Source organism: Podarcis liolepis (genome assembly GCF_965112155.1).
Source record: "Podarcis liolepis genome assembly, chromosome: 6".
Taxonomy (NCBI): domain Eukaryota; kingdom Metazoa; phylum Chordata; class Lepidosauria; order Squamata; family Lacertidae; genus Podarcis; species Podarcis liolepis.
Window position 1 is genome coordinate 48,063,069 of NC_139559.1, and position 25,573 is coordinate 48,088,641.

Genomic DNA, 25,573 nt, shown 5'->3' on the forward strand with positions numbered 1-25,573 from the left:
TAGGCTCCATCTGCAAAACCCACCAGTTCCAGGAAAGGCTGTATGGAGGTTCATCCATACACTCACACCCAGAGGAAGGAGGCAGCTGTTGTTACCTAGACAACAATATTATACATTCTCACCTCCCAGCACATTGCTTGACTAAGGCGGTAATAGATTTTCTGTTCCATTACTTGTGTCTCAGATCCACACAGTCTGATAGCTGTTCACATTACAGTATTCCATGTTCAGACTAGGTTTCCTCATTGGTTTTATTTTTAAAAAGCTTATTTTGTTTTATTAGAAAAGTATATATTTTAACAAACATAAGCACAGTACAGACAGACATACCTAATCATATAGCAGAGGTCCTACAAGGCTGACCTGTAGTCCCTCCAGGTAATCGTTTTGACTCCCAATTCCCACCAGCCCTCAGCCAGTGATCATGGAGGTGTGGTTCTCTCTGTCAGCAAAGCCTTGGCAAAGTCTCCCAGGCTGCAGCTCCTCCTTCACCATGCAAGTTTGGGCCATACGTTAAAAGCACCCAGGAATGTCGTTAAAAGGGAAAGAGCAGGCAATGCTCCGTGGTTTCACACTCATCCAGCCCCAGATCTGTTCACTACAAGGCTGAAACATAACAAAAAACAAAAACATGAACCCAGGCCCTGACAGTGATGATCTATGGTAGAAGCCCAGCAGGTATAAGCAGCCTCTGAAAAGAGCCTCACCTCGACTTGCCAGAGGTTGCCTTCTTGGGCAGTCGCAGTCTGCTGTTCTGGGAAGTGCCAGAAGGGACTGTCTGTTGAAATGCAGGCGCTTTAAGGGGGGAGAGAAATTCAAGAGATCGGCATGTAGGAGGTCAGAACAACTGTGATGCTTTGGAAAAGGCCCATGTCCCAATAGTAGAACTAATGCATGCAAAAGGTCCCAGGTTGAATCTCCAGCATCTACTGGTAGGACTGGGAAGGACCTCTGTCTGAAACTCATCCCCAGTGCAGGCGGTTCTGAGTTAAATGGGCCAATAGGCAGTTCCTAAAAGAAGTGGGACGCGGGTGGCACTATGGGTTAAACCACAGAGCCTAGGACTTGCCGATCAGAAGGTCGGCGGTTCAAATCCCCGTGACGGGGTGCGCTCCCGTTGTTTGGTCCCTGCTCCTGCCAACCTACCAGTTCGAAAGCACGTCAAAGTGCAAGTAGATAAATAGGGAAAGTAAATGGCGTTTCCGTGCGCTGCTCTGGTTCGCCAGAAGCAGCTTAGTCATGCTGGCCACATGACCCGGAAGCTGTACGCCGGCTCCCTCGGCCAATAAAGCGAGATGAGCGCTGCAACCCCAGAGTCGGACACAACTGGCCAGGACAATTTTAGTTCAGCCATTTCACTCTGTGTTTCCCGGCTTGGTTTGGGGGTTTGTTCATGGTTTCCAGGGATGGAAACGGCTTGGAACAAAGTTGGAAATTGCAGCTGAAGTTGTTTAGTTGAAACCTGAATGATCTGAAGGTGTGTACACACCCACACACCAAGTGATGGCACCTTGAGAGCCAGTCGTAAATAAATATGCAAATAATGGGAGGAAGGGAACACAGTCCAGTGGCAGAGCAGTGTACTGATGCAGGTCATGCTAATGGACCTATATCTGATTGAGCACCAGCATTTGCTCCACAGGAGTCCAGCCATATCATTCACAGCTGAGGGACGCTTGGGTGTCCTGCCTTCCTAGAAGCACCTTTGCAAACAGGACCACTAGGAAAGGGCCACAGCAGAGCATCTACCTTGCATGCAGGTTGCCCCAGGTTCAATCCCTGTCACATCCAGGTAGCCTTGGGAAAGATGCCTGGAATCCTAGAGAGCTGCTTCCATTCACTCTAGGCTGTACTGAGCTAGAAGGACCAGCAGTCTGACTACATAAGGCAGGTTCCTATGTTCCCACCAGCTTCCTTCAAAACCCTCTCAGTGTTTTCTTCCCTTTCCTCCCAGAAGATCCTTCCTGCCAGAACCCACTCCCAAACCCAGCTTAAGTTGCTAGAACTTCTGGAACTGCATGCTTACTGTTAGAGTTTAACACCGGCAGTCTGCTTGCCAGCCCAGACTTGGCCGTGTTCCTGGTTCGAATCTCACGACAACTGCTGTGAGGCTTGTAGCTGGCCTGCAATTGTGGGGCGCTGCCACCCATACTTGTCACCTGACCTGCAGAGAAAAAGAGAAAGCAGGCATAAACAGATATGTTGATAAGGAGCGACCAGCAGAGGTCGGGCCCTTAGCAGTCGTGGGAGAAGAGACAGAAGCTGTCTTACGGCACACATAGACTTTCTGAACAAGCATGAAACAAAAGTCAGACAGTTTTCACAGCAGGGGCAAACAAGCTATGGGAGCCCTCTAAGAATCTGCACAGGGACCAAATCACACATTTCCAAATAAGTTAAATAGTATCTTCTGCTGCAGACACGAAGCCTTCAAGACCAGACGTTTAAGTACTAAGCACCTGGTAAATAATGGGTGTGCCAGGTTAAGAACTGAATTTTATAATTTTACCGCACGTTCCTATACATATATACTCAGAAGTCAGTCCTATTGGGCCTCATTCAAGTGATGAAGTTCCACTAGGAGAAGCTAAAACAACAGGGTTCCCCCCTGTGCCTCCCAAAATTGGCTGGCAGCTTTGGGGAAACCCCAGAACAGCACATGGTGGGGGCGGACCATTCTGCCCAGCAAGCTGAAAAGCTTGCACTGGCAGAATTATTGCCATAGCACTACTTTGAATCGAATTCCTCCCAATGGGTTCAATGGGACTTACTGCCAGGTAAGGGTGAATAGGATTGCAAGCTCAGTCTGCATCAGCAAGGCAACTCTTACGCCCAATTCTGTGCTCTGGTGTCTTCATACTGGGCACTGACCTTTCATGGGAGTGGGAGGGAGAAGAAGACTAAATCCAAATGATGCACCGTCTACCACAACTTACTTGCATTTGCCTTTGGGAGATGCGCCACCTTTTCTGGAGCAACAGAGGCCTTCTTCACAGGACCAGTCTTCAGCGGATCCAGCCTGGGGCCCAGCCTTGCTTTTGCATATGGTACTGGTTTTTTACCTTTGCTAGGTGGATCCTGAAGGCCAAGCTAATGCAGCAAGATTTTTAAAAGAAGAGCAAGCTATGTCAAAAGCAGCCACCACTATGGTTATTTCTCCCTAGTCAAGTGGGGAGAATGCAAAAAAGCAACTATCTCTTGGAAATGGCTGCTTAACATTAACAGCAGTTGCACTGGAGTACATCAGGCCTCGCTGCAATGGCTGCATGTGTGTGGACAAACTGAGTTGCACAAGTTAACATGCAGGAGTTCCATTTCCAGAATGTACATTCACATTAACAAAGGTAAACAGTGCTAGGCACACCTGTAGAGGTTAATTTAGGGAACCTATATTCTGCATACTGTTAAAGAACATAAGAACCCTCCTAGATGAGGCCAATGGCCCACCTAGTCCAGCATCCTGCTCTCATCACAGCCAACTTGTGGGAAGACACAAAGCAGGACCTGAGCACAAAAGCGCCCTCCCTGCCTGCGATTCCCAACCACTGACATGCAGAGACCAGTGTTTGAAACTCCCATTGTTCCAGGCGCATTTCGCGACAGGGAATTTCCTTAGCGTGAGCAGTTTCTGAGCTCTGGGTGCAGTACTGAGCCTAAGATTTCAGATTAAAACTGCAAAGTAGAAGGAAAGGAGGACCTTTTTCTACCTCCTCAATTCCAGGTACTCTCTGAAGACTGCAGAAGAGACCCTCTCAAGAATATTAGGGGGGTGGACAGGGGAAGGACTAGAGCATGTGGAAAATGAACTCTGGCTGCAGTTCATTCATTTTCAGCTTTGTATTCTTGTTATAAAAAAGCACGCCTAGACATTCCGTTGTTGCGCCCCTAACCTAGATTTAAGGAGCCATTTTGCTCCTAGCTTTCATATCTCGGTTTCATTGGAGGTGGAATCCTAGCCATTGTGGTTAGCAGCCATTAACAGTCCCACCCCTCCACTAATTTGTTAAAGACATCCAAGCAGGTGGTGATCACGACCTCGTGTGGGAGTGAATAGTTCAACTATGCACAGTGTGAAGAAGTGCTCTGTCCTGAATATTTTTGCACTGAAAGATATGCCTAATTCTACCCTGCCTGCTGTGTGTGCCCCTCCTTGGTACCGCCCATCAGAAATACCTGGGATCCCTCCGAAGAAGCGGCCTTGCCAGAAGATTTCTCTGTTTCCCTCCAAGGTCCCTGCCTGTTGGTTTGAAGGGGAGGCCTCAGACTTGGCAGGGGCTTCTTATTTTGCGTGGGAAGGGTGAGTGGAGTTGATCTTTCCTTCCTGCTGGACCTGGTAATTGTCTGCAACAAAAGACACAAGAAACAGGCTGGAGCTTTGGAAAAGAAGTGGGAACAAGCTACACACCTCTGAGAAGGACAACTTGGAACCCTGGAGCCTTCTGCATGAAGGTGCCCTTTTACAATCCCCTGGGCCCAGGCTGTTCTCAGCCCTGGGAAATTACTCAACAGAACGTGGGTTGGAGATCAGATTCAAGAGAAGATCCCTCATCAAATGCAAGTGTAAACAGCATGATTCATAGGGCATTTGCAGCTACAGAAACTGACTGTGTGTCTTATTAGAAACAAGTCCCATTTAGTTCAGTAGGATTATGCCAAGCTAAGTGGGCACAGAGTTGCAGACTGAGTCACAGCTAAGAGTAATTGGCACATGCAAGCTCAGGAAGGGAATCGGGATCAAAGCCAGGGATTCCCTGAGCACACACTTTGTGCTCCAAATGAAATTTGCATTAGTCCCGCTCCTGCCACTGTACCTTTTTAATGTCCAGAGATTTTGTTGCTGCCAGTGACTTGAGTGGCTGATTGGGCCGGGATTTCTTGGGGAGCTGGGTGTTGGGGATGCAGGCATTTGATTTATTCTCGCGTCTTTTGGGAACAGGTGGGTCTGCAACACAGGAAGTACGACTTCCCATGTCTGGAAGCGGAGCCTTGGGGGAACCTACAGAACAGCAGCTTTCGGGTCCCACGGTTGGCAGCAGGGCTTGCAGAGGGCTGTTGCTCACGTTGAATGTCCTTCGTCTGGGGGCCCTTGAGTCCTTCCTCACCGCATGCAAAGATTCAATGGAGGGCAAAGGTTCAAAATCTGGAACCATCTCAAGCCTCATCTCAGAGCTGCCGTTCTCCTTCTCCAGCAGCTCACACCCCTCCATCAGTGCAGCCAGCCTGTTGGCTTCGCTCATCATCTCCTCTAGCTTTTCGGGACTCAGAGGGCTCCACAACAAAGCCTTGCCTTCACTCTCCCCCCCAAAAAAGTTCGTGTCAATTGACTGGGCCGCACACCTTTCACTGGATTCTGTGGGGCAAATGCCAGAGACCTCCTCCTCCTCCTCTTGTCTGAAGCAAGAAAGTCAAAAATCAACAGGGAACTGCATTAGGCAAAATATACAAGCACTGTGCAAAAAGGAATGCAATGAGAGAGGCTTCCCATCCCACAGAAGAATTCAAAGCATCGGTTTTGGGATAAAATCTGAATAAAGCTTGGGAACGCTAGTGCTTTTTCTTTCTTTCTTTTTATCCATTTTTATTAAATTTTCCACTTTAACAATCCAATCAAATCACATTAAATATTCCAGATTATACATATACATATCAAATAATCGGAATATTCTGCCAAATTACAAAATTTTAATAGGACTTCCCATGCTTCAAGTTCGGAGGGTTCTGATCATCTCATACTTCTGAACGCTAGTGCTTCAAATGACTAGTCTTTGATTTCTGATTAGAAATCTATTATTTTATTAACACAGCAATCTGCAGGAGGTTGGACTAGATGACCCTTGGGTCCCTTCCAACTCTACAATTCTATGATTCTATGGCACTGGAAGGTTTGGATGTGGCCGGGGTGTCCTTCTGCTTAGCCCCAGCCAGCTGGCCTCAGCCTCTGCTGCTGGGAGAAGCCCCATCCAAGTGGGGAAGAGAAGCTGCCACCAGCTGCACCCCCCAAAGCCAGCACAAATCCCCAAAGCAGGGAGTTTCTGGAGCAGGACTGGGCTGGCACAGGGTCTGCTGGTTCCTGTTGGCAATGGACCTGATCCAGCCTCTTTGCTGAGTCAGCTGGCACAGCAAGCAGGCATTCTCTCCCCTCCCTTTCACCCTGGCTGGCGGAAGCAGCAGGGCTGTGGAAGTGGCAATGACTGAGTCACTCCATCAAGCCCCACCGCTGTGGGCCAGGATCTTGGACTGGCCCCTTATTGAGAAACAAAACTTATAGACTGCCCTTTACTTCAAAGTAATCACAGGGTGGTTTCCAACCAGGGTGGATAAAAATCAATTTTTTAAAAAATAATAATAATACTAATCGGATTTTTTAAATATTTAAATTGGATTTTTTAAAAAATAAATAAATCAGATTTTAAAAATAAAATGCTTTTGGAGGAAAAATCTTTCTAAAGATAGTTTTCTATTTAAGTTACATTATAGTCCAAAGGCTATTCATCAGGAAATAAGGATTTGTTTTAATTTTTCATGTGTGCTAAAACTCAGTGAGTCTTTTTTTATTATTAATGTTTAACCACATCAGTTAACAAACACGGATACATATGCTATAATGTTATTTTTTAGTTAAATACGTTGTTTAAATTGTTATTAAGGAAATGATTATTTTTCTCCTTCCAATAAAGTACAGCAGAAAAGTTGTCCAAATATAAACAGTTAATTTATTAAACCTCACAATAATTTCATAATTATCTGTCTATGTATTTCTAATAGTATAATCAAACCAGTAATTTTTGATATAACTGTAAAAACTACTCTGAAAATTTATTATTCTAAAAATGAAACCTTCCTCTGCTTGTAAATATTAAGATCATACCAGCAAGAATGAGTCTTTCTGTAAAAAACAAACAAAAACGATGACTAGTGATTTAAATCAAGTCTTACTGACTAGTGATTTAAATTGATTTGATTTAAATCAAATCCACTGTTTCCAACATAGTGGGAGAGATTCAACGACATGCTATTCAAAGCTTCCCCGCATTCCTCCCCATGATCTGGGGGTTCTCCCAATCTGGAGGAGTGGATTTGGGCGAGTTGTGGGGGCCATGGGGAGAAAGGCCTCACTGTGCTGGTGGGAGCCATTGTGGTGGCTTCTTCAAGCACATTGGGTTGGATCTGGCCCAATAACTAAAATAATGATACCAATAAATTAACCCATACTAAAATACCCTTATATTACAGATAAAACAGCAGCCTATCAAACAGACTAAGACTTTAGGTACCAGCTAGTACCAGAGTGACTTAAGTATCTCTAAAACCTTGCGGGAATAAGTATCTTTCAACCAGGAATTGCAAGCTTCTCCAGGGAGAAGAGTGTTCTAAAGCAGGAAAATGACTACAGTGATACCGTGGTTCCCAAACAGCTTGGCTCCTGAACAAATCAGCTCCCGAACGCCACAAACCCAGAAGTGTTGTTCTGGCTTGCGAACGTTTTTGGGAAGCCAAACATCTGTTTTGGCTATCAGGATTGTTTCCAGGGCCAATCAGAAGCAACACCTTGGTTTGCAAACGTTTTGGAAGTCGAACGGACTTCCAGAACGGATTGAGTTCGGGAACCAAGGTACCAGTGCACAGCAAAAGGATGCTGCACATTACATTTGGACCTACAGAAATTGTTTCCATCAGAACCTGCTTACAGCTGTGACACGTCATTCTGTTCCAGTGTCTCCCTACAAAAGGAAAGGGGCAGGTCTTTCTACGCAGGCGATTGATCCATTGATACATACTAGCAGTGCAGACACACTTTAAAGCACTGCAGCCTTGCTACAGATTCTGACAGACCTGCTTAATGAAGCCTTACAGTAGCTATTTACAGATTTGGGGGTGGGACAGGAGAAGTCGCCTGTGTACTGCCACATACCCCAATTTATATCACCAGGGATTAGATTTGTCAATGAACCTTACCCGTCAAAAGAAGACGACTGACTAAAATCCAGTCTCTCATCAATAATAAATTTTATATCTGGAGAAAAAGAATAAATCATTATTATTACAAGTACTCACTGAGCCCTGACTACCTACCTGCTCATATTACCAACTTTAAGCAGGAATCACCACAATTACCACCTCCATACAAGCCGGAATCCTCCCAGTGAAAGGTAATTCCTGGCTTGCAGCAGAACTGAGGTTTTCTCAGTTAAAATGCTTGGGTATTGAAGATGCCATTCCCCAAACTGTGTGGGGAATATTTTGCAGAACAGGAAATTAAAACGCGTGTATATTCTTGATCCACTTCCCATGAATATGTACTGAGAATGGTAGAAAGTCAGAATACCGATGCTAAGGGAAGCTGAACTTGTACAACTAACAGCCTGGCCCTATGCAGAATTAGATGCGCCCAAGTTAACTGAAATCACTGGATTAGGTGCACCTAGTTCTATAGAAGATCTGGCAGCAAGATGTGCTCTAAATATCGCATGACATAAAAATAATAAAACTCCACTTCCTCAAAATATTTCAGTTTACATGCAACCCCTGCGTGCATTATATATATATATATATATATATATATATATATATATATATATATACACATACCGGTACATATTTTTGGGTAGGGAGAAGATTGTTGATATAAAATTCAGAAATCAGTTGCTTTGGACCTAAGTAGTATACACTGAACTAGTCAGAAACCAAAATCAATGCATCCAGTTAGAAAGTTGTGAGTAACAATTCACACACACACAAAAACTAGGCCAAACCTCGACTTAGCATGAATGAGCAAACATGAGCTGTTCCTTCAGTTCTGCTGCTCTGGGCTAAACCATACTTTGGCTTAGCATTACATTCAAACCTTGAACAAAAGTTATAGCTCATGCTTTGTCTGGAGTGATACAAACTATGAGCTTGGATTCAGACCTGGTGTTAAGCCAAACCATAGCTTAGCCCTAAATTGGTGGCAGCAGCAGGACCAGGGAAGAGGTGAAGAGGCTGTGATCTTTGCTACAGGAACCCAAACATTTGCTTGTTTGCAGTAAGTCATGGTTTGCCTTAGTGTTACATATGAATCATGTCATAGAGTGCAACCGATATTCTAGTGCTCACCTTCGTTTGGCCACGCCATGTTTTTCAGGAACCATCCTACATGAAAATAGCATGAATTTGGGTTTGGCTTGATAAGTTTGGGTTTGACTTGGTTTGTGAAATTTATGCTGTGAATTGTTTACCAGAAAGTGTTAACAAACAAACAAACAGTGAAAGAAAGACAAATACAACATTTTTCTGTAGTTCATTACTAGAAACCTAATTTGGTACATTTTTTTAGAAGCTGCAGATTTGTATTTTTCTCTGCATTTTCTCACCTGCTGTTCCTCTCCCTCCACTCCCCCTACTTCCCATATTCTATTTCCATTTGTAACCTACTTAGAAACAGCTTTCTGAATTGTAGCAAGGCTAGCCTGCTTAGCAGCAATAACAGTCCTTATGGGATATAAGGTAGCTGTACCTCCGATACGCCTCTCTCTCCTCCGTCTCGAATCACCAGTGGCTTTTCTGGTTTTAAAGGGAGAGCAATCACCGGGCGTTCACTCCAACATTAAGTATGCAAAAGCACCTCCCATTGCCGCTGCAAATAAAGCCTTTTCCGGTCCTCTCTCCCCACGGGTTTGCTTTTTTGTGAGAAGTCTTAAAAAGATGAATTCCAAAGCATGCTCACTGTATGGTGGCTTTGCAGGTAGTCGTAATTAAAGGTATCCTGGATCCTTCCCGCCACAACTGAATAAAATGCAGATAGCAGGGCTGACATGAGGCGGGACGGGGCAATTAGCAATATCTGCTCATTTTTCCTTCCCCATTAATTCTGCAATGCAGCCCCATTGCCCGTGAGTTTAAGGTATTCGCCAGCATCCAGACTAACCAGCATCCGCCACCACCAGGCAAAGTTTATCTCAGTCACCACATTCCTACTTGTCCCACTGCCTTGTTTCAGAAGTGCATTCGTCACTTATCTGCCCTAAGATTGGTAGCCAGAAATGTTTGGGGCTTCTCCCGCTCAATGCCATAATGTTTTTAAACGCTGGCAGATACTTCTGTGTCGGGACCGATGTCTCTGATCTTCTCTCCTGCCTTAGTCAAACCACTGACGGGAGTTTGCTTTCTCCAAGGCACGCTTCATGGAAAGGTGCAAGGCGTTGCTGGCATAGCGCCGATTACTAAAGATGTGCTTCTTTGCTCAGAGGATTTAGGAGCCTCTGCTATTTGAATACCCGGTTTTACTGCTTCGTGGATGTTAACATGACATTTGGGTTGCTTTATTCTGTCGTGCACAGCATTCCTATCGTTTTAAGTAAAGGAGTCGAACGTTCTCTCTAAATAAACCCCTCTGCGTTCAGTGAGGACTTCAGTTCCCAGATAAACGTGCACCGGATAGCAGCCCTAACTCCTGAGTAAAGTAAACATGCTTTTAGGACTGGGCTGTTAAGGGGGAAAGAAAAAAGACGCAGCTGCTGATGGGCGTGTTAGTTTTGCCCGAAAGCGGTTACAGGCAAGAATTCCGAATTGCGAGCCCCGCCCCCCCCCCGCTCCGGCCCCAGCGAAATCCAGCGCCGCAGAACCCAGCCGCCATGCGACATGCAACCCCTTCCCGCCGGCGCGGGCATTTCCTCCCGCTGGCTCTCACCGCGAAGCTCCGGCGCTTTGGCAAGCGTACAGAAGAGGAGAAGCATAAACAAATTCGAATTTCCCCTCCCGCCTCGACGTCACAAAGACCCGCTTCGTTCCTGCGCGCTGATTGGCCCGAGGCTTGCGGGAACTTGTCCGCCGCGCCTCGGCCTTCGTTTCCCCGAGAGCGAGGGGACGGCATACGCAGCTGCACCGGAAGTGTGCTCTGCCAGCTTGGTTCCCCCGGCGGGAAGGTGTGTCCGGCGTGCGTGAAGCATGGCTGCGGTGCCCCCCGATACGTGGCAGCCGCCCACTGTTTCTTTGGAGACTACGTGAGTGAGGGAAGGGCCCCGGCTCAGTGGTAAAGTAACGTCGCCCGGTAGGGCTGGGGAAGAGTCTGGGACCCCGGAAGGCCAGTTAGCACAGATGACGCTGAGTCGGAGGGACCCATGGTCTGACCCGGCACGAGGCAAGGCTGGTGTTTACATCAGCTGTCAAAAAGCTCATTTGCCTTCAGTTGATTTTTTCCCCCGGCCCGCCACTGAGAACTGATTTCCACATTGGCTAATTATATACTAGCTACCAAATTCTGCTTAATTTCTGCTTTCTCTCTCTCTCCAGAAACCTATGAGTGTTTCAACAAAGGGACAATCAATTACAAATATGTATTTAAAAAGGGATGGTGACAAAGCTGGGTGAACAGCCAGTTCTTGTGCTTGGAGAGATACAGAAACATATCATTATGCTTCTTATTCCCCGCATATGTACAAATCTCATAATCTCTGATCACTGGCCAGGCAGCCATGGGGACAATAGGAGCTGGAATCCAGTGTCTGGAGACCTATAGGTTCCCTATTCCTCCTTTTTATGCTTCTCTGCCTTTTGTATATTTATGATGGGCAGAAGCTCAACATATGCAGCTTTGCCTATTATGAAGATGCGGTAATATAATATGTTGTGAAACACACAAGGATGGAGGTGAGATGGGATAGGTAGGATGGCAAGCCTATTCACACTGAATAGTGTATCACGGCTAAAAGCAATTGCTTACAAGGAAGGGGCAATCTTCAGTCACCCTTGGGTAACCATCAGATTAGATCACCATAGTGTATTATAATTGGGGCTGCCACTGAAGATGATTGAGAAACTGGTGAAAGCTCAAAATACAGCTACAAGATTGCTACTGAGACCAGGCTTTGTGATCATGTTACATCCCTGCTTTGTCAACTGCACTGACTCCTTATAGGCCCAGTTTAAAATGCTGGTTTTGACTTTAAACACTTTCCTGGTACCTGAATGATTGTCTGTCTCTGTGTTTCTGACCAGCCAGTGCAGCTACATCAGCACCCTGGTCCACTGACCAAGGATATATTGTCAGTTCACACAGAGGAGGAGGAACAGGACTACATGGACTGTTTCTGCCAGAGGGCCCTACTCACCCTATCAAATGTGGAGTTCCTGTGTCATCTAGGGTGTGGCTGGTAGATACCAATAGTGGCAACTGATCTGTATATTCCCCCCCCCTAAATAGGGTGATCTTAGTGCCCTCCTTGATATCATTTCAGTGTTATGCAAAGACCTCCCACTTTCACAGTTTTTTAAAAAATCTAAGCTGTTTATCTTCATCAGGTTTTAAAGCTGCTATTCTTAATGTTTTGCATCTTGATTAGAAAACAAACCTGATAAAATTGATAGATTGTAATATGAAGACACACACTTGTGGTTTTTCACCTCGATGTCATTGAATCAATGTGATGTAACAAATGTGTTTGGAATCCTCCTCTGCCTGTGTTTTGCAGAATGGGCGTCATTGTTGTGGAGCTATACTGGAAACATGCACCAAAAACTTGTAAAAATTTTGCTGAACTGGCCAGACGAGGTTACTACAATGGCACAAAGTTTCATCGGATAATCAAGGACTTCATGATTCAAGGGGGTGATCCAACAGGAACTGGTAAGAATATATTCAAAGTACCTGCTTCAGATACTGTGTTAATCAGTGCTGATGCAAACTAATGTGAATAGTAAAGGTGATGTTAGGATAGTAGATCTTGCAATCATCACCATCATCATCATCCCCCCAAATCCTGCATAGTTCTCTTGTTATGTTCTGCAAGAATGGGAGAACACATTTATCACACTTGGTGAGGCCAAATGACCCCCTGCTGTAAGATAACATAAAGATTTCTGACTTAACAGATGGCTACTCTCCCTTTACTCAGAAGCATTATGGTGATATCCATTAATAGTCAGCACTTCCTCTCTTACCAGTAAAATAAAAGGAGATCATAAATAAATCTTGATGGTCTGGTACTGCACATTCACAAGGAACTTTCAGTATACCTCTGTTCCATTTGTGACTTTGCAGATTGATTTACCTAGTCTTGTTCTATGACAGGAAGAGGAGGCGCATCCATTTATGGCAAGCAATTTGAAGATGAACTCCATCCAGAACTAAAGTTTACAGGTAGGTAATCTTTTCAGAGGTGCTTTGAGTTCTTCAGGCCAAGTCTGTCACCACCTGAATATGGCAGTTTCCAAGCTTACAGATGTAAAGTTGCTTTCTGTGCAAGAGCTTCAGGGTCATGATGGTTGGCAGAATGGATTCCCCTATTCTCTACCCCCCTTTCCACACTCCCATAATCTGCTCTGGAAGATTGGGGGAGTGCAGGAGACTCGAGTGGGGAGGAGAGGAACAGAGAGTGCTCTTGTGCAAGCAGAAATCTACTTGCAGTGTTAGATATCACCCTCAGGAGCTGTAAGACTGGCTTGAATCTTAAGTCAGTAAAACTTGGCATCTAAATCTGTTAACTGCTTATGCTATATAATCATGTATCATTAGGTTTCCACTTTGCATATGAAAAATCATTTTTCAAAAAAATTCATTTAGTTATTGGTTCGTGTACAGGAGCAGGAAGGAGATTAAACTGTCCTCATCACAGAGTATAGCTTACATTCTTTTCCCATATTGTTGTTGTAAGAAATGGGCTTCTGTGTTCAAGTTTATACACCTTACACACACACACCACATACATTTCCTAGCAGCCTTAATTTAGAAGTGAAATCTTCATCCAAATGGATTTTCCAAGGAAAGTGAATAGATGGACAGTGGTGTGTATGTTGGGCAGGGGAGATGGGAACCATCTGAGCCAACTGGGATGCATGAGCAGTCTTGCATTCACTATAGAGAAGTTCCATTGATCTCATAGAGCAGAGGTGGCTAACCTATGGCACTCCAGATGTTGTTGGACCATCTTCCATTAGTCCTAGCCAGCATGGCCAGTGCTCAGGCATGCTAGAAGTTGCAGTACAGCAATGCCTGGAGGTGTGCAGGTTAGGCACCTCTGTCACAAAGTCCTGATCACTTCTAAGGGTGGGCGTAACATTTAAAAAACCAAGGTTTTCCCTTTTACTTTGTCTGTATTTAGGTACCTTTAGACTCCTGAGCCAATTTTAACATAAGATTTTCTTCTCTAGGTGCAGGAATTCTTGCTATGGCAAATGCAGGCCCTGACACCAACGGAAGCCAATTCTTTTTCACATTAGCACCAACTCAATGGCTTGATGGGAAGCACACTATATTTGGACGTATTTGCCAAGGAATTGGCATAGTCAACAGAGTGGGCATGGTGGAAACCAATGCACAAGATCGTCCAGTAGATGATGTCAAGCTCTTGAAGGTTTTCCCTTCAGGCTAAACGAGATTTGAGAATTTTGTGTTGAATCTAATGGTATTCCATTGTGTTTGGTCTCTTAAGATGATAATTGTTTTGTTCTGAAAGATACTTGCTAGTTTTTTTAGGTGCAGGATACTCCTGTATTAAAATGTGTCTTCTAAAATTATCGTTAACATTTCTTCAAAAATGTAAAGCTAAATTTATCAAGAAATAATTTGACCTATTTGAACAGGGCCTGTACCACCAAATTACAGTGCTGTTGCTTTCTAAGCTTTATTCTCTCCCACCCCCCCGCCCCCCAGCGTCCACTTAGACTGCAGCAAGCCATCTGTATTGTAAACAAACCATCTTAAATGCACCAGAAATAAGACAATATATAGTATTTTGTAAGTCATCAGAATTGCATATTGGGTCATGGGTGTCTCTGTGGGTCTCAAGACAGCGCTGCCCTAGACTTCCAAGTATACCTTTTACAAGTTGCACAATTGAAAATCTGTACCTAAACAAACAACCCCCCTCATCCGCATGACTATTAAAGTATAAGCACTCTAATCTTGAAAAGCCCCAAAATTTGGGATCCCCTCCAAACCGGTGCCAAAGTTTTGCAGTCGTTTTGCATCACAAACCCTGTTTGTGGAAGCGCCCCCCAAATTGATACATCAAACCAGGGGTCCTTGCAAAACAACTGCACCAGTTTGGAGGGAACCCAAAATTCCAGGGTTAGTGTTTGTTCTCAAGATAATATTGAGGGCAGAATCCAGCACTGCTTGTGTGGACTTTCACGGGTGTAGATGGACTTCAGCTTTTCTTCCTGCCACGCAACCCCAAAATCTGCTCTTTCCAGAGCCAAATTTGAGGGTGTAGGGAACTGCAGGGGGAGAAGAGTAAGGTGGAGTCCTGCTGTATGAGTAGAAATCTCCCATTTGTGCACAAACAACATTAGATACAACCTAACCAAATATTTCAATTTATTCTGGCAAAAAGTAGCTCCAAGTAGTGCATTTTCTAGCATAGATTTGCGGCAGTGAAGTTCCGACTTCAAATCATACTTGGTACCATCAGTTTCCACAGGCACAAAATTGTTTTTCTAAAGTTGTAACAGCTATGTAGAGGGCAATGCTAACTGATTCTAAAGTATTGCTCTATATAATGATGATACTTTAGAAAACCTTACTCCTTTCTCAGCACCTAGCAATTGTATGCAGCTCCCTGAATATGCTCTCAATTCCTCAAGAGCTCCACGGTTGGTGTCTTCTCTCATTTCTGCAGAAAACTTTTATTTAGAAGCTTCACATAGGGAATCTTTTGCATGGGCCTGTTGATCCAGGAATTCTGTTCAGCATGGAAGAATCCCAGCTTGGGGGTGAGATTGATGGATGCGGCTCTCCCATATCCAGTCAGTTGCCAGGAGAGAAAACAGATACATTCCCTTTACATTCCGAATGAAGGCGTTTTTTTTTTTTCTTCAGGCTAGGAAGATCAAAGTAAACCATGGAGCTCAGTTCCTCCCTGGAGCTGGATTAGCCCATGTCAGCACAGTTTCTGTGGCACCCTGTTGCCTTCAAAGGCAGAAGACTCTGGGTTACATCTGCCTGTGTTTCTTTAATGAGAGCTTGGGAGTAAGATTTAGCATTTTATGATCTGCACACAAATTAACTCTGTTCAAGGGCAGCAAGATGAACTTAGGGTAGGACAAAAGGATGCAAACAGCCCCATCAGTATAACTTCCATGATTCCAGCTGCTCTGGCAAAGGGCACATTCCTTTGGCTGCTAGCAGCCCCTATTCTGGAGCCCATGGCTTCCTATTTAATTGGCACTGCCAGAGCTGCTTTTGAACATAACCTTGTTTTTCAGGCATTGGGTTTCTTTGGCCCAGTTCTAGGTGGCTAGATGCAGTTGTATGCCCTTGATCTTGGCATGTGAGCAATTTTCCCACAGTAGACAACATCAATCAACTTCAAGAGCCAGAGTCGCTATGTGATTGGAATAGTAGTGTAATGAGGCATATAGCTTACTTAGTTTTCTGAGAATGGGGCATAACAGAACACTTAACCCATGGCTGTTGCGGCTGCTCAGGGCACAAAGAGTCGGCTAGTGAGGGGGTGGGACTTTGTCTATGAAAGCCCCATAATATATGCAAGAATGCCATGCTAACCACTAGCCCATGTTAGGCAACTGAGTTGCTGTTGTTCTGTTACATGGCCCCTCCCAAAATGATTTCAACAGATCACATAACCATTATATACCCATGTTCAAAACACAGAAGGCTGTAAATGGTCATTCTTTTCCTAGTAATCAGATTCCCAGGAATCAGATTCACATCGTTGGCAATCACTTATTACATGGTTAAAAGGCTTGAAAAATGCCATAAAATTGTTTCTCAAAAAAGGCAAGATTTCATGCCTTCATGGAAAAGTCCAGTGGTTATGTTGCATCATTGATCTGGGAAGCAGACTTTCATGAGCAATATTAATGAACTGATTTATACTGCCATCAATGCATCTCTTGGTCTAAAGAAGGTATGCCTTGTTTAAATGTTTTGTGTCCTACACAATAAATTTGATCCCTTCCACTTCTTTAGGGGCTGCCTCTGGCAACTCAAGTGTTATTTGAATGCATTTTTATAACCAAATAAAATATTTTGTAAGTATTTATACATCCATCTCAGTTCTGTTTTTTTATTATCATTACTTTAAAGTGCAATTGTTAATCTATATTTGAGTGGGGATTTAAACCCTGGTCTCCCAGGTCCTAGCCCAACTCTCTAACCACTACACCACACAGGCTCTCTGTAGCACCCCCTTTCCCAGAGGTTTCATGCTCTCCAGCTCCCCATGTACCTTGGTTACACTTTCTAGAATTCTACTTCCTCTCCTCTCTCTGCATGTATATAATAAATGCTAATTATTAGTAATTGGTGGGGCATTATGTGTAATCTCTGCAGCTTTCTTCTCAATCATCTCCGGTATTCTTCTGAAGATTATGAGAATCTTCTTATGGCTTCTGCCTGAGAAGGCTAAACATTTCACGATGCTGATTGAACTTTTCCCACCCGCCAGCAACGTGAGCTTGGTGGCTCATGAACTTCACTGTCAGATTAAGCAGACCAGTTGGCACAATTTCAGGCAAGCCAGCTTGGGTGCTCTGCACTCTTTTTAGCCTTTCTGATTTACAGTTTCCAAGTCGGTATCAGAGTTAGGCTGTATTAAGTTTGCTTGCTGCTGCTGCTAGGTGCTGTTCACTTCCCTAAGGCCCTGGGTTTGATATCCTTCGATAGAGAAATCAGTTGGGTTTCATGGTAGTGCCTGTGGTGGCAAGCAGGGGGAACACTCTGGGCAAAGATCCCCTACCCCACATCAGGTTCCCAGAGAAAGAGGAGACTTTCCACCCCACTAAGCACTTTCAGCCATTACTCAGCTACAATCTCTGCTTCAAAACACACATGCATTTGTTCACCTACCTTGCATCACTTAGATTGGGATGGGAGAAGTTACCATCAATGTTCTTCCAGCCTACCTATGAGATAATCTCTGTAGGGGAAACCTATTGCTAAAGAATGTTGCCTGTTGAGCAGGTGGGTCAATTGGTTGCTTCCTCCTTGCTTATTGGCACATCCTCATGGGTACTGAATTCTCAAGGGCTTTTGGTTTGCTTTCATGTCTTGATTTGCTGTTTGTGCTTCAGGGATGAATGCTAGCAGGCTGTGGGAGGATCTGCTTTTGGGCTGGCTGAAAGCTGAGTGCTTGTCAGCAGTAGGACAGCAAGATTAATTAACTATACTAGCTCCATCTGTTAGCTTAAGGTCACCTGGCAGTTGATGTACCATCCCTCACACTACCTCAGTAATTGCTTCTAGAACAGGTGTGAGACATTTGGATACCAGGCCAGTCAGGACTAAGGGTCTAAGGTACATAAATCTCTCTGATGGATCTGACTTTTGAGCTTCAACATCAACCCAGACCAGGAGGGTGCTGTGTACTGGGCAGCCAGAGTCTGCTCTCATTCCCCGGAGCTCCTGAGAACTGAAGGGGTATTTTATCTTCTTTATGCTATTGTTATTCTGCTTGAAGACAGCTTTTCATTCTGCGTTCAAGCCTGATACTTATAAAAGTACCGAACTTCTCTCCACTAGGGTTATTAATGCAACAGAATCCAAAAGAACTATTGCATTTTGCAAAACCATCTCCAACTATTTCCCAACCATTAGCTCCCATTAATGAAATGTATACCGATCTGTTATAATAGGTTAAGAATATAGAGTAAAGATAAATGAAAGAGGGTAAGGATTTGCTGAAAGGACTTTGTAAACGGGAATACAAAAAGGGGAGGTGTGAGGAGGTCAAGGAAATAAGCAAATGAACCTAAAGATATTAAAAAATGGATAATTTATTTTTTAAGATACTTTTTTTCTTTTTCTTTTCTTTTTTGAATGTCTGCTTTTTTGTATTATTTCATCACACTGTTTTTCTTTTGTATTATTTCATCACACTGTTTTTCTTTTGTATTATTTCATCACACTGTTGTTCTTTTGTGTAAAATCTTAATAAACATTTTATATAAAAAAAGAAATGTATACCAATCTGGGCTATTAACAATCTTGCTTTAGAAGGGGCGGGTTGCCCAATAACTGCAACAGTATTTTGTGCTTATTTTAACAGTATGTTGTGTTTAGTTTCCATCGTTCTGCATTGGTGATATGTAGAAAAGTGGGTGGGGAAGAAACTCCCCACCATACCTATCCTGGTGTTGCGACATCTTTAGCCGGCCCCTAGGCGGCAGTCTTATTCCACAGCTATTCTTCCAAATGGACTGGCAAGATAATGCTGGATATTTTACTAGTGGCCGTCATGTGGAGCTAGAACTATGCAAGCAGGTGCTCAGGAAGGAGGAAATGCAAGCAGATTCACTGAATTGTTCAGGGCTGAAGCGGTTAAAGGTTTAAATCGGACTGCCTTGGCATTTCAAAAGGTATATAGGCAGGGCCAACCCAAGACATGGTGGCACTTGAGGTGAACAACAAAATGGCACACACCCTCCCCACCAGGGAAGAAGGAGTGAGTGAAGATCTGCTTCAGGCATAAGATCTGCATTGGCATCTGATGCCCCTGTGGAATCTAATGCCCAAGCTGGTCGCCTCACCTTGCCTCCTGGGTGAGCTGGCCCTGGGTATAGGCAGAACCTCTCCAGAATTTAATTTACAATACTTTTTTAAAAACTGTGATGTGAAGTGTATCAGCACTGCCTGGTAATCAAAGGCTTTTCACATTATGTCTTCACATTATGCACCTGAAAATCTCCAGTTACTCCCCCCCCCAATAAATTAATCTCAGATTTAAAGGTTAAAATCTTCATAATTCATCACAGAGAGGTGCAGCATCTCTTTCAGGTCATTCCTGGGTTTCACATATGCATCAGTGGACTGATTCAAAACGCTCTGGTTTCCCAGATTATACACATACAACCATGACTAGGGACGACGGAGAAATTCCATTTTGTTTGCATTTTAATGAGAAACTATCTAATTCACGCTTCTTGAAACAGTATGCCAACCGAAACACAATTATCCTTAGGAATGTGCACTTCTCCGAATTTTGTGATGCAGTTTTCCAACCAGCCAGGGATTGTTCCATCAGGGAAATGATCTTGGCTTGTCAGATGAAGCCAACCCTCCCCTCTTTCCCCCACATTCTGTTCTGGAGGTTCCCCTGAGCCTCCACTGCAGAAGAGAAAATCCTTCTGAAGGGCTTCCACTGACAGGACTCATTAGTTGGATCATACCCAATGTGTGTGGAAATAATATATGAGGGGAAACGTGTACAAAAATGCACGTGTTAGTGAAAATATTAAAATCTGCATCATATTAGGAAGGAAAGTTTGCAAATATTGGGAGAAATTTGTACTAAAATGATATTCTTTTTTAAAAAAAAAGCTTCACAAAATGCAGAAAAACAAATGTGGAAAAATGAGAAATGGAAAGAAACCAAAATTGGCAGACTGAATTTGATGACAGTATATTATTTTATTATATTTAATTATCACATTTATATCCCACTTTTTTCTCCAAGGAGCTTGGGGTGGTATAAAACGTTCTCCCTCTCCTTATTTAATCCCTATAGCACTGCTGTGAGGTAGGTTAGACTGACTGCTCCAAAGTCACCCAGTGACTTCATAGCCGAGAGGATTTGAACCCTCATCTACCAATTCCTGCTCCTGCCACTATACAGTATCACATTGGCTTGGTTCTTTGGGATGAATTGTGAAGTCAGGGTGGGGGGGGGGGAGAGCTTAATAGAGAGAACAAGAGGGAAAATAAAGCTTTCTGAAAATCGTGTTTCATTTTTCTCAAGTTACCCCTTCACTCTCCCAGATGTTTTATTACATTCTTCAGTGTCATGAGCTGGGAGGAAACATTATTTTTTAACATGGTTTGTTTTCTCCTTCCATAAGAAAAGCTTTTGAGGGGCTGCACTGATCTTTTCAGATGATCAATCTGCAATCGGTTTTAAAAGAGAAAAGCAATCTTAAAGTTTACCTGAAAGCAGCTTGGTTAGTGTATGGATGGAGCTGGCTGCCTAGTAACTGTGGAGTTACTGTGGCTTTGTTTTCCTGGTGCATAAGGCATACTGTAATTTAAGAAAGCTCAAGGCAGCTGCCTCTTTTGACTCTTGAGTTTTCCAGGATTGACTGGTCACAAAATGGGCAACTTCTCCACCCTTATTTGCTGTGGGATGAAATAAGGTTCACCCCATTTTGCCACCTGAAGCAAAACAGGAAGGTGTCCCCCACCCCACCCCCCGTGAAGGAAAGGAAATAAACATCTATCTGACTTTTCGTCATCTGTACAGGGAGTTTTTAATGTTTGAGGTTTTATTGTGTTTTTCATATTTTGTTGGGAGCCACCCAGAGTGGCTGGGGCAACCCAGTCAGGGTGGGCAGCAATAATAAAATTGTTGTTGTTGAGATCTCACTGGAATCCAGAACCCACTACTCCTTCTACTGGTTTCTCTGGTAGGGCCGGGTGGGGGCACAAGGGGCACCTGTGGGGGCACCACCCTATGGATTCCACCGCCCCAGGAGGCTGTCTCAGTCTACCTTATAGGTAGGCTGTCCCTGCTTTGCTTCAGTAGGTTTGGTGGGAGACAGTTTAAGATTCCTCAGGGACTCTGGGAAATGTAGCACTGGTCTAAGCAATAGGAGGGGATATATAATGCCAGCTCCTGGACTGATGTAGCCATCGGCCTTTTTTGGAAGCTGTGGGGTGGGTGATGCTCATCAAAGAAAGCACATAAGATTTAGGGAATCACAACTGGTTCAGTCGCACTGGGCGTGGAGCCGGGGGGGGGGGCAACTATGATTTACATTGGAGCATGAGAGGGGGAGTGTTGCTGAATTTTGGCGTCACATTGGGGCACCACTGAAATTTGAGACCCCAAGATCCTTCTCTGAGGAGAGAGAAGGCTTAGGGTCTTGTGCAGGCGTTGCCATTCCTGGAATACCAACTGTTTTTGTTTGTTTTTGGCCCACTGCTGGCGGAGCCCCTCTGCACCAGGAAAGCCTCCAGGGACAGATCTTTTGCTCCACTGGCAGAGAGAGAGGTCTTCTGTATCAAATGCCCCTTCAGCTTCTCCCTTACTAAAATCTTCAGATGGTCCATGTTGTTCTTAAGGCAATGGATTGAGGAATCTTTAAAGATCAATTTGATTGTTGGACCTTTTTTTTAAGGATTAGATTTTAGTGTATTTTCTGAACACACTGCTGCATTCCATGCAAACAGGACTTAATTGCTGTTTTTACTTTGACTGAGAGCAAATAATATATATGCACACTATCTGAAAATAGTTTTGCTTAGACATTTCCTGCCTTATTTTCCAAATCAGTTGCTTGCTGAATGCATTTGTCGTGTCATCCCTTGCACCATATAATAGAAACTCGTTTCGGAAACAATTGTGTATCCCCTCACAATAAATCCCAGTGCTAAAATCACCTTATCCTGGTCTTACCAAGCTGACTCAAATTAAATGCAAAAGAATTCCAGAAGCCCACTTCTACCGCCACACAATAGTTATTAATTTATTTTTTTTATTTTTAAACTGTCTCCGTCTCCAGTGCTGATTCCTCTCACTCCCCACGGCTGCTTCTTGTTACAAAGGTCTTCATCATGTTTGCTTAATGTAATGTGCAGTTTGGTCCATACTGCTAAACCCCATTTAACTTGGTGGGTCTTTCTTTTGAATTAATGAGCCCACAATCAGACTGTGAATCTCGGACGAGTAATATAATATTTTCCTTGCACACTGGATGCGCTATAATCAGTGTCCTTATAATGTAACACAGGAGCTTACCAATAGCTTTTGAACTGAGTGCAAATTACACTATAATTATAATTGCCTCTTATTGGCTTCACAGTGACAATGTCTTACAGGAAATGTAATCAGCATCTAATTGCCAATTAACCAGAGAAACGCAGCGTCCCCAGCCCAGCAAACACTTACTAGCCATACAGCTCCAGAAAGCAGCTAACATGTTATGAACAAGGACTTCTTGATGGGGACTGGGGAGAACCCTGCAATTCGGATATTCATTCCTCAAGACTATCAGTAGAGCTTATATTTCATTATCTTACATTTATCAACTTCCCCCAAGGGTTTTCAGCTACTCTGTACAGAAGTGAGATTGCTGTTGTTAACGGGAGGGTGGTAAGATTTATGGCTGAAATGACACAATTTGAGTGTAAGCATCTCAAAGATGTTTCCTGACACTTGTCAGCTTGTACAGAGGTATATATAGGAGTGGGCATGTGTGGCGACAAGATGGGCATTGATTGGCATTGTGGGCGGTTGTTACTGCCCATGCAGATATTTCTGAGGAAAGAAGGCATTTTGAAGGAGGAACGAGGAGGAAGGGCAAATTGCGCAAAGGAATATGGAAGATTGTGTGTGGCGGTGGCTCTGGGTTGGATCCAGACTAAGACATTTGCAGTTTAAAATACAGCAATGTCACTTTTCTCTGCTGCATTGCAAGTCACATGTTTACACTGTTGTACACCATAGAGAGGGGACAGAGATATCTTCAGCTGATTTGCATTGCAGGATTTGTTTCTCTGCGCCGGCAACATCCACAAACTCCTCTGAAGTTGTCGTCTGCACATGTGCAACAGCTATCTCAAAGGTACACACCTCAGCTTAACTAGTGCTGAGGCTGGTTTGAGGGAAAGCACCTTGAACAGCAGTATTTCTCGGGAAGCGACAGGGTGTGCAGGGACTGTGGTCAATGTCATGTGTGCTTGACTTTGTACACTAAAGGTGTGAGTGCCCTGGAGGCAGAGTAAACAGTAATATGTACACAGCCCGAATTAGTTGAACTTGGGTCCACATGAAATCGGTGGGATTAAAGTCAATTTATGCTTAACTTGTCTGATAACTTGGGATACAACCTGATACGTTCTGAGGTGTTCCTAGGCCAAAAATGGAGAACCTGTGCCCCGGCAGATGTTTCTGGACTCCCACCAGCCCCAGCCAGCATGGGCAGTGGTCAGGGATGGGGGGGGGGTAATACTCCAGTACCATCTGAGTCAGGAGGGTAGGCACAGATTTTCCAAACCTATCCTAGAAACAAAGGTGCATTAAGGGTGCCTCTAAAGACTGCCATTGCCATTGTTGGGGCTGCCCAACAATGTGGGCAGTGTGGTGTAGTGGTTAAGAGCAGTAGTCTTGTAATCTGGGGAACTCGCGTCTCCGCTCCTCCACATGCAGCTGCTGGGTGACCTTGGGCTAGTCACACTTCTTTGAAGTCTCTCAGCCCCACTCACCTCACAGAGTGTTTGTTGTGGGGGAGGAAGGGAAAAGAGAATGTTAGCCGCTTTGAGACTCCTTCGGGTAGTGATAAAGCGGGATAGCAAATCCAAACTACTACTCTTCTTCTTCTTCTTCTTCTTCTTCTTCTTCTTCTTCTTCTTCTTCTTCTTCTTCTTCTTCTGTTCTCAAATGGCCACATTCTGGGGTAGTGTATCAATTTGCAGTGAGCTTTTATTTTCAGAAGAAACCCTTTTCAGGGGCAAAAAAATGCAATGAATCTTGATTTCGTGTGGATGACATAGACAAAGATATTAATTGTTAGTCTCCATTGATTCTACGATAAAATGCCACGTGTATGCAATCAATGACATCTTACTACACAATTCCACATTCTCTTCCCATATGTTGTTTGAAGAGATTATGCAAGTCAGGTGTATATAACAGATGCTTCAAATCAGCACTTGTGGTAAACAGCAAACACAGATGTGCCCTTACAATGTCCCTGTGCCTAAATCCTCATATACACATGCAATTATATAAATTTATAAGCCAGGTAATTTCAGGTCTGCTGTGCAGATTGGAGCTCTGGGGAACAGTTTTATAGAGCCACCTCTGCCCTGCGTCTCTTGGGATATCGAAGTTAAGCTTTGTCGCCTTTCAATATGCAAGTTACATCTTGGCTCCATCCAAGTCAGCGGCAAAGCTCTCATTAAGTGTGATGGAAGCAAGACTATTTTTGCAAAGATAGCAAAGGGGTGAGATTTTATTTTTTAAGGATTTTTTTGCCACCTTAGAAAGCCAGAATTATTCCATTCTTGCTTTGCTATCTTGTGCTCACTGCCTGCTTTTGAACTGTTTGGGTTTGAAGAGACTGTCAGATTGTCACTTGGCTCACTGGCAACAGACCAAGGCTCAGTTCAGAATAATATATCGCCAGAACTACCAATGAGTGTGTGCATTTTGGCTCAGCTTTGATAAGCCAATGAAGATGAACAAAAGCGTGTTCCGTTGGAGCGGCTGTATGTCTGAGTGTGAACAGAAAAGGAACAGAACACACAATTTGCCTTGAAACATCATTTTCCATCAATGCCGCAACACTGGCCATCGTGCAAAATGCAGGGGCAACAGCAGCACAGGGCTGCCTCCGCTCCCTAACCCCAATTTAATCATCATTTTGCTGGCAGAATATGTCAGGCGCAATAGGCAGGCAGTGACAGGGAGTGATGCCCTGCATAGAAATGAATCAGGCCTTGCTATTCAGCAGCGCTGGCTGGCTGGCTTGCTGGGGGGGGGGGGGAGAGCGCTTCTACCTGTAAGGTAATTAGGACTGAGAGGGAAATTCAGAATTGGAAAGAGGCAAAAAAGGACACCTTTGAAAGGGATGCAGCGCAGGCCAATATTTCCTATCTAACTTGAGCAGCCGAAGAAACATGTCTTGACGTGAGTTATTT

At 44.1% G+C, this 25,573-nt stretch overlaps 2 protein-coding genes across 8 annotated transcripts; one reads left to right on the top strand and one right to left on the bottom strand.

Annotated features, from left to right (window-relative positions):
* Window positions 1-249: 249 nt before the first annotated feature.
* On the bottom strand, window positions 250-10,827 carry PSRC1 (proline and serine rich coiled-coil 1). 7 transcript variants are annotated; one of them, XM_083509788.1, is made up of 9 exons: window positions 10,670-10,809; window positions 9,097-9,132; window positions 7,957-8,014; window positions 4,812-5,391; window positions 4,174-4,341; window positions 2,937-3,090; window positions 2,027-2,164; window positions 708-795; window positions 250-606 (listed from the first exon to the last, which is right to left on the bottom strand). In XM_083509788.1, exons 1-9 carry the CDS (start codon window positions 10,713-10,715, stop codon window positions 576-578), a joined length of 1,299 nt encoding a protein of 432 aa, XP_083365914.1. In that variant the 5' UTR covers window positions 10,716-10,809; the 3' UTR covers window positions 250-575. The 7 variants fall into 7 exon arrangements, with proteins under 7 accessions (XP_083365914.1, XP_083365916.1, XP_083365918.1 ...); XM_083509790.1 differs by having other exon boundaries at window positions 9,097-9,203; window positions 10,670-10,802; XM_083509792.1 differs by lacking the exon at window positions 10,670-10,809 and adding an exon at window positions 9,497-10,590.
* On the top strand, window positions 10,817-16,984 carry PPIL1 (peptidylprolyl isomerase like 1). Its single transcript, XM_083509801.1, has 4 exons — window positions 10,817-10,982; window positions 12,450-12,604; window positions 13,049-13,117; window positions 14,128-16,984. Exons 1-4 carry the CDS (start codon window positions 10,927-10,929, stop codon window positions 14,346-14,348), a joined length of 501 nt encoding a protein of 166 aa, XP_083365927.1. The 5' UTR covers window positions 10,817-10,926; the 3' UTR covers window positions 14,349-16,984.
* Window positions 16,985-25,573: the final 8,589 nt, after the last annotated feature.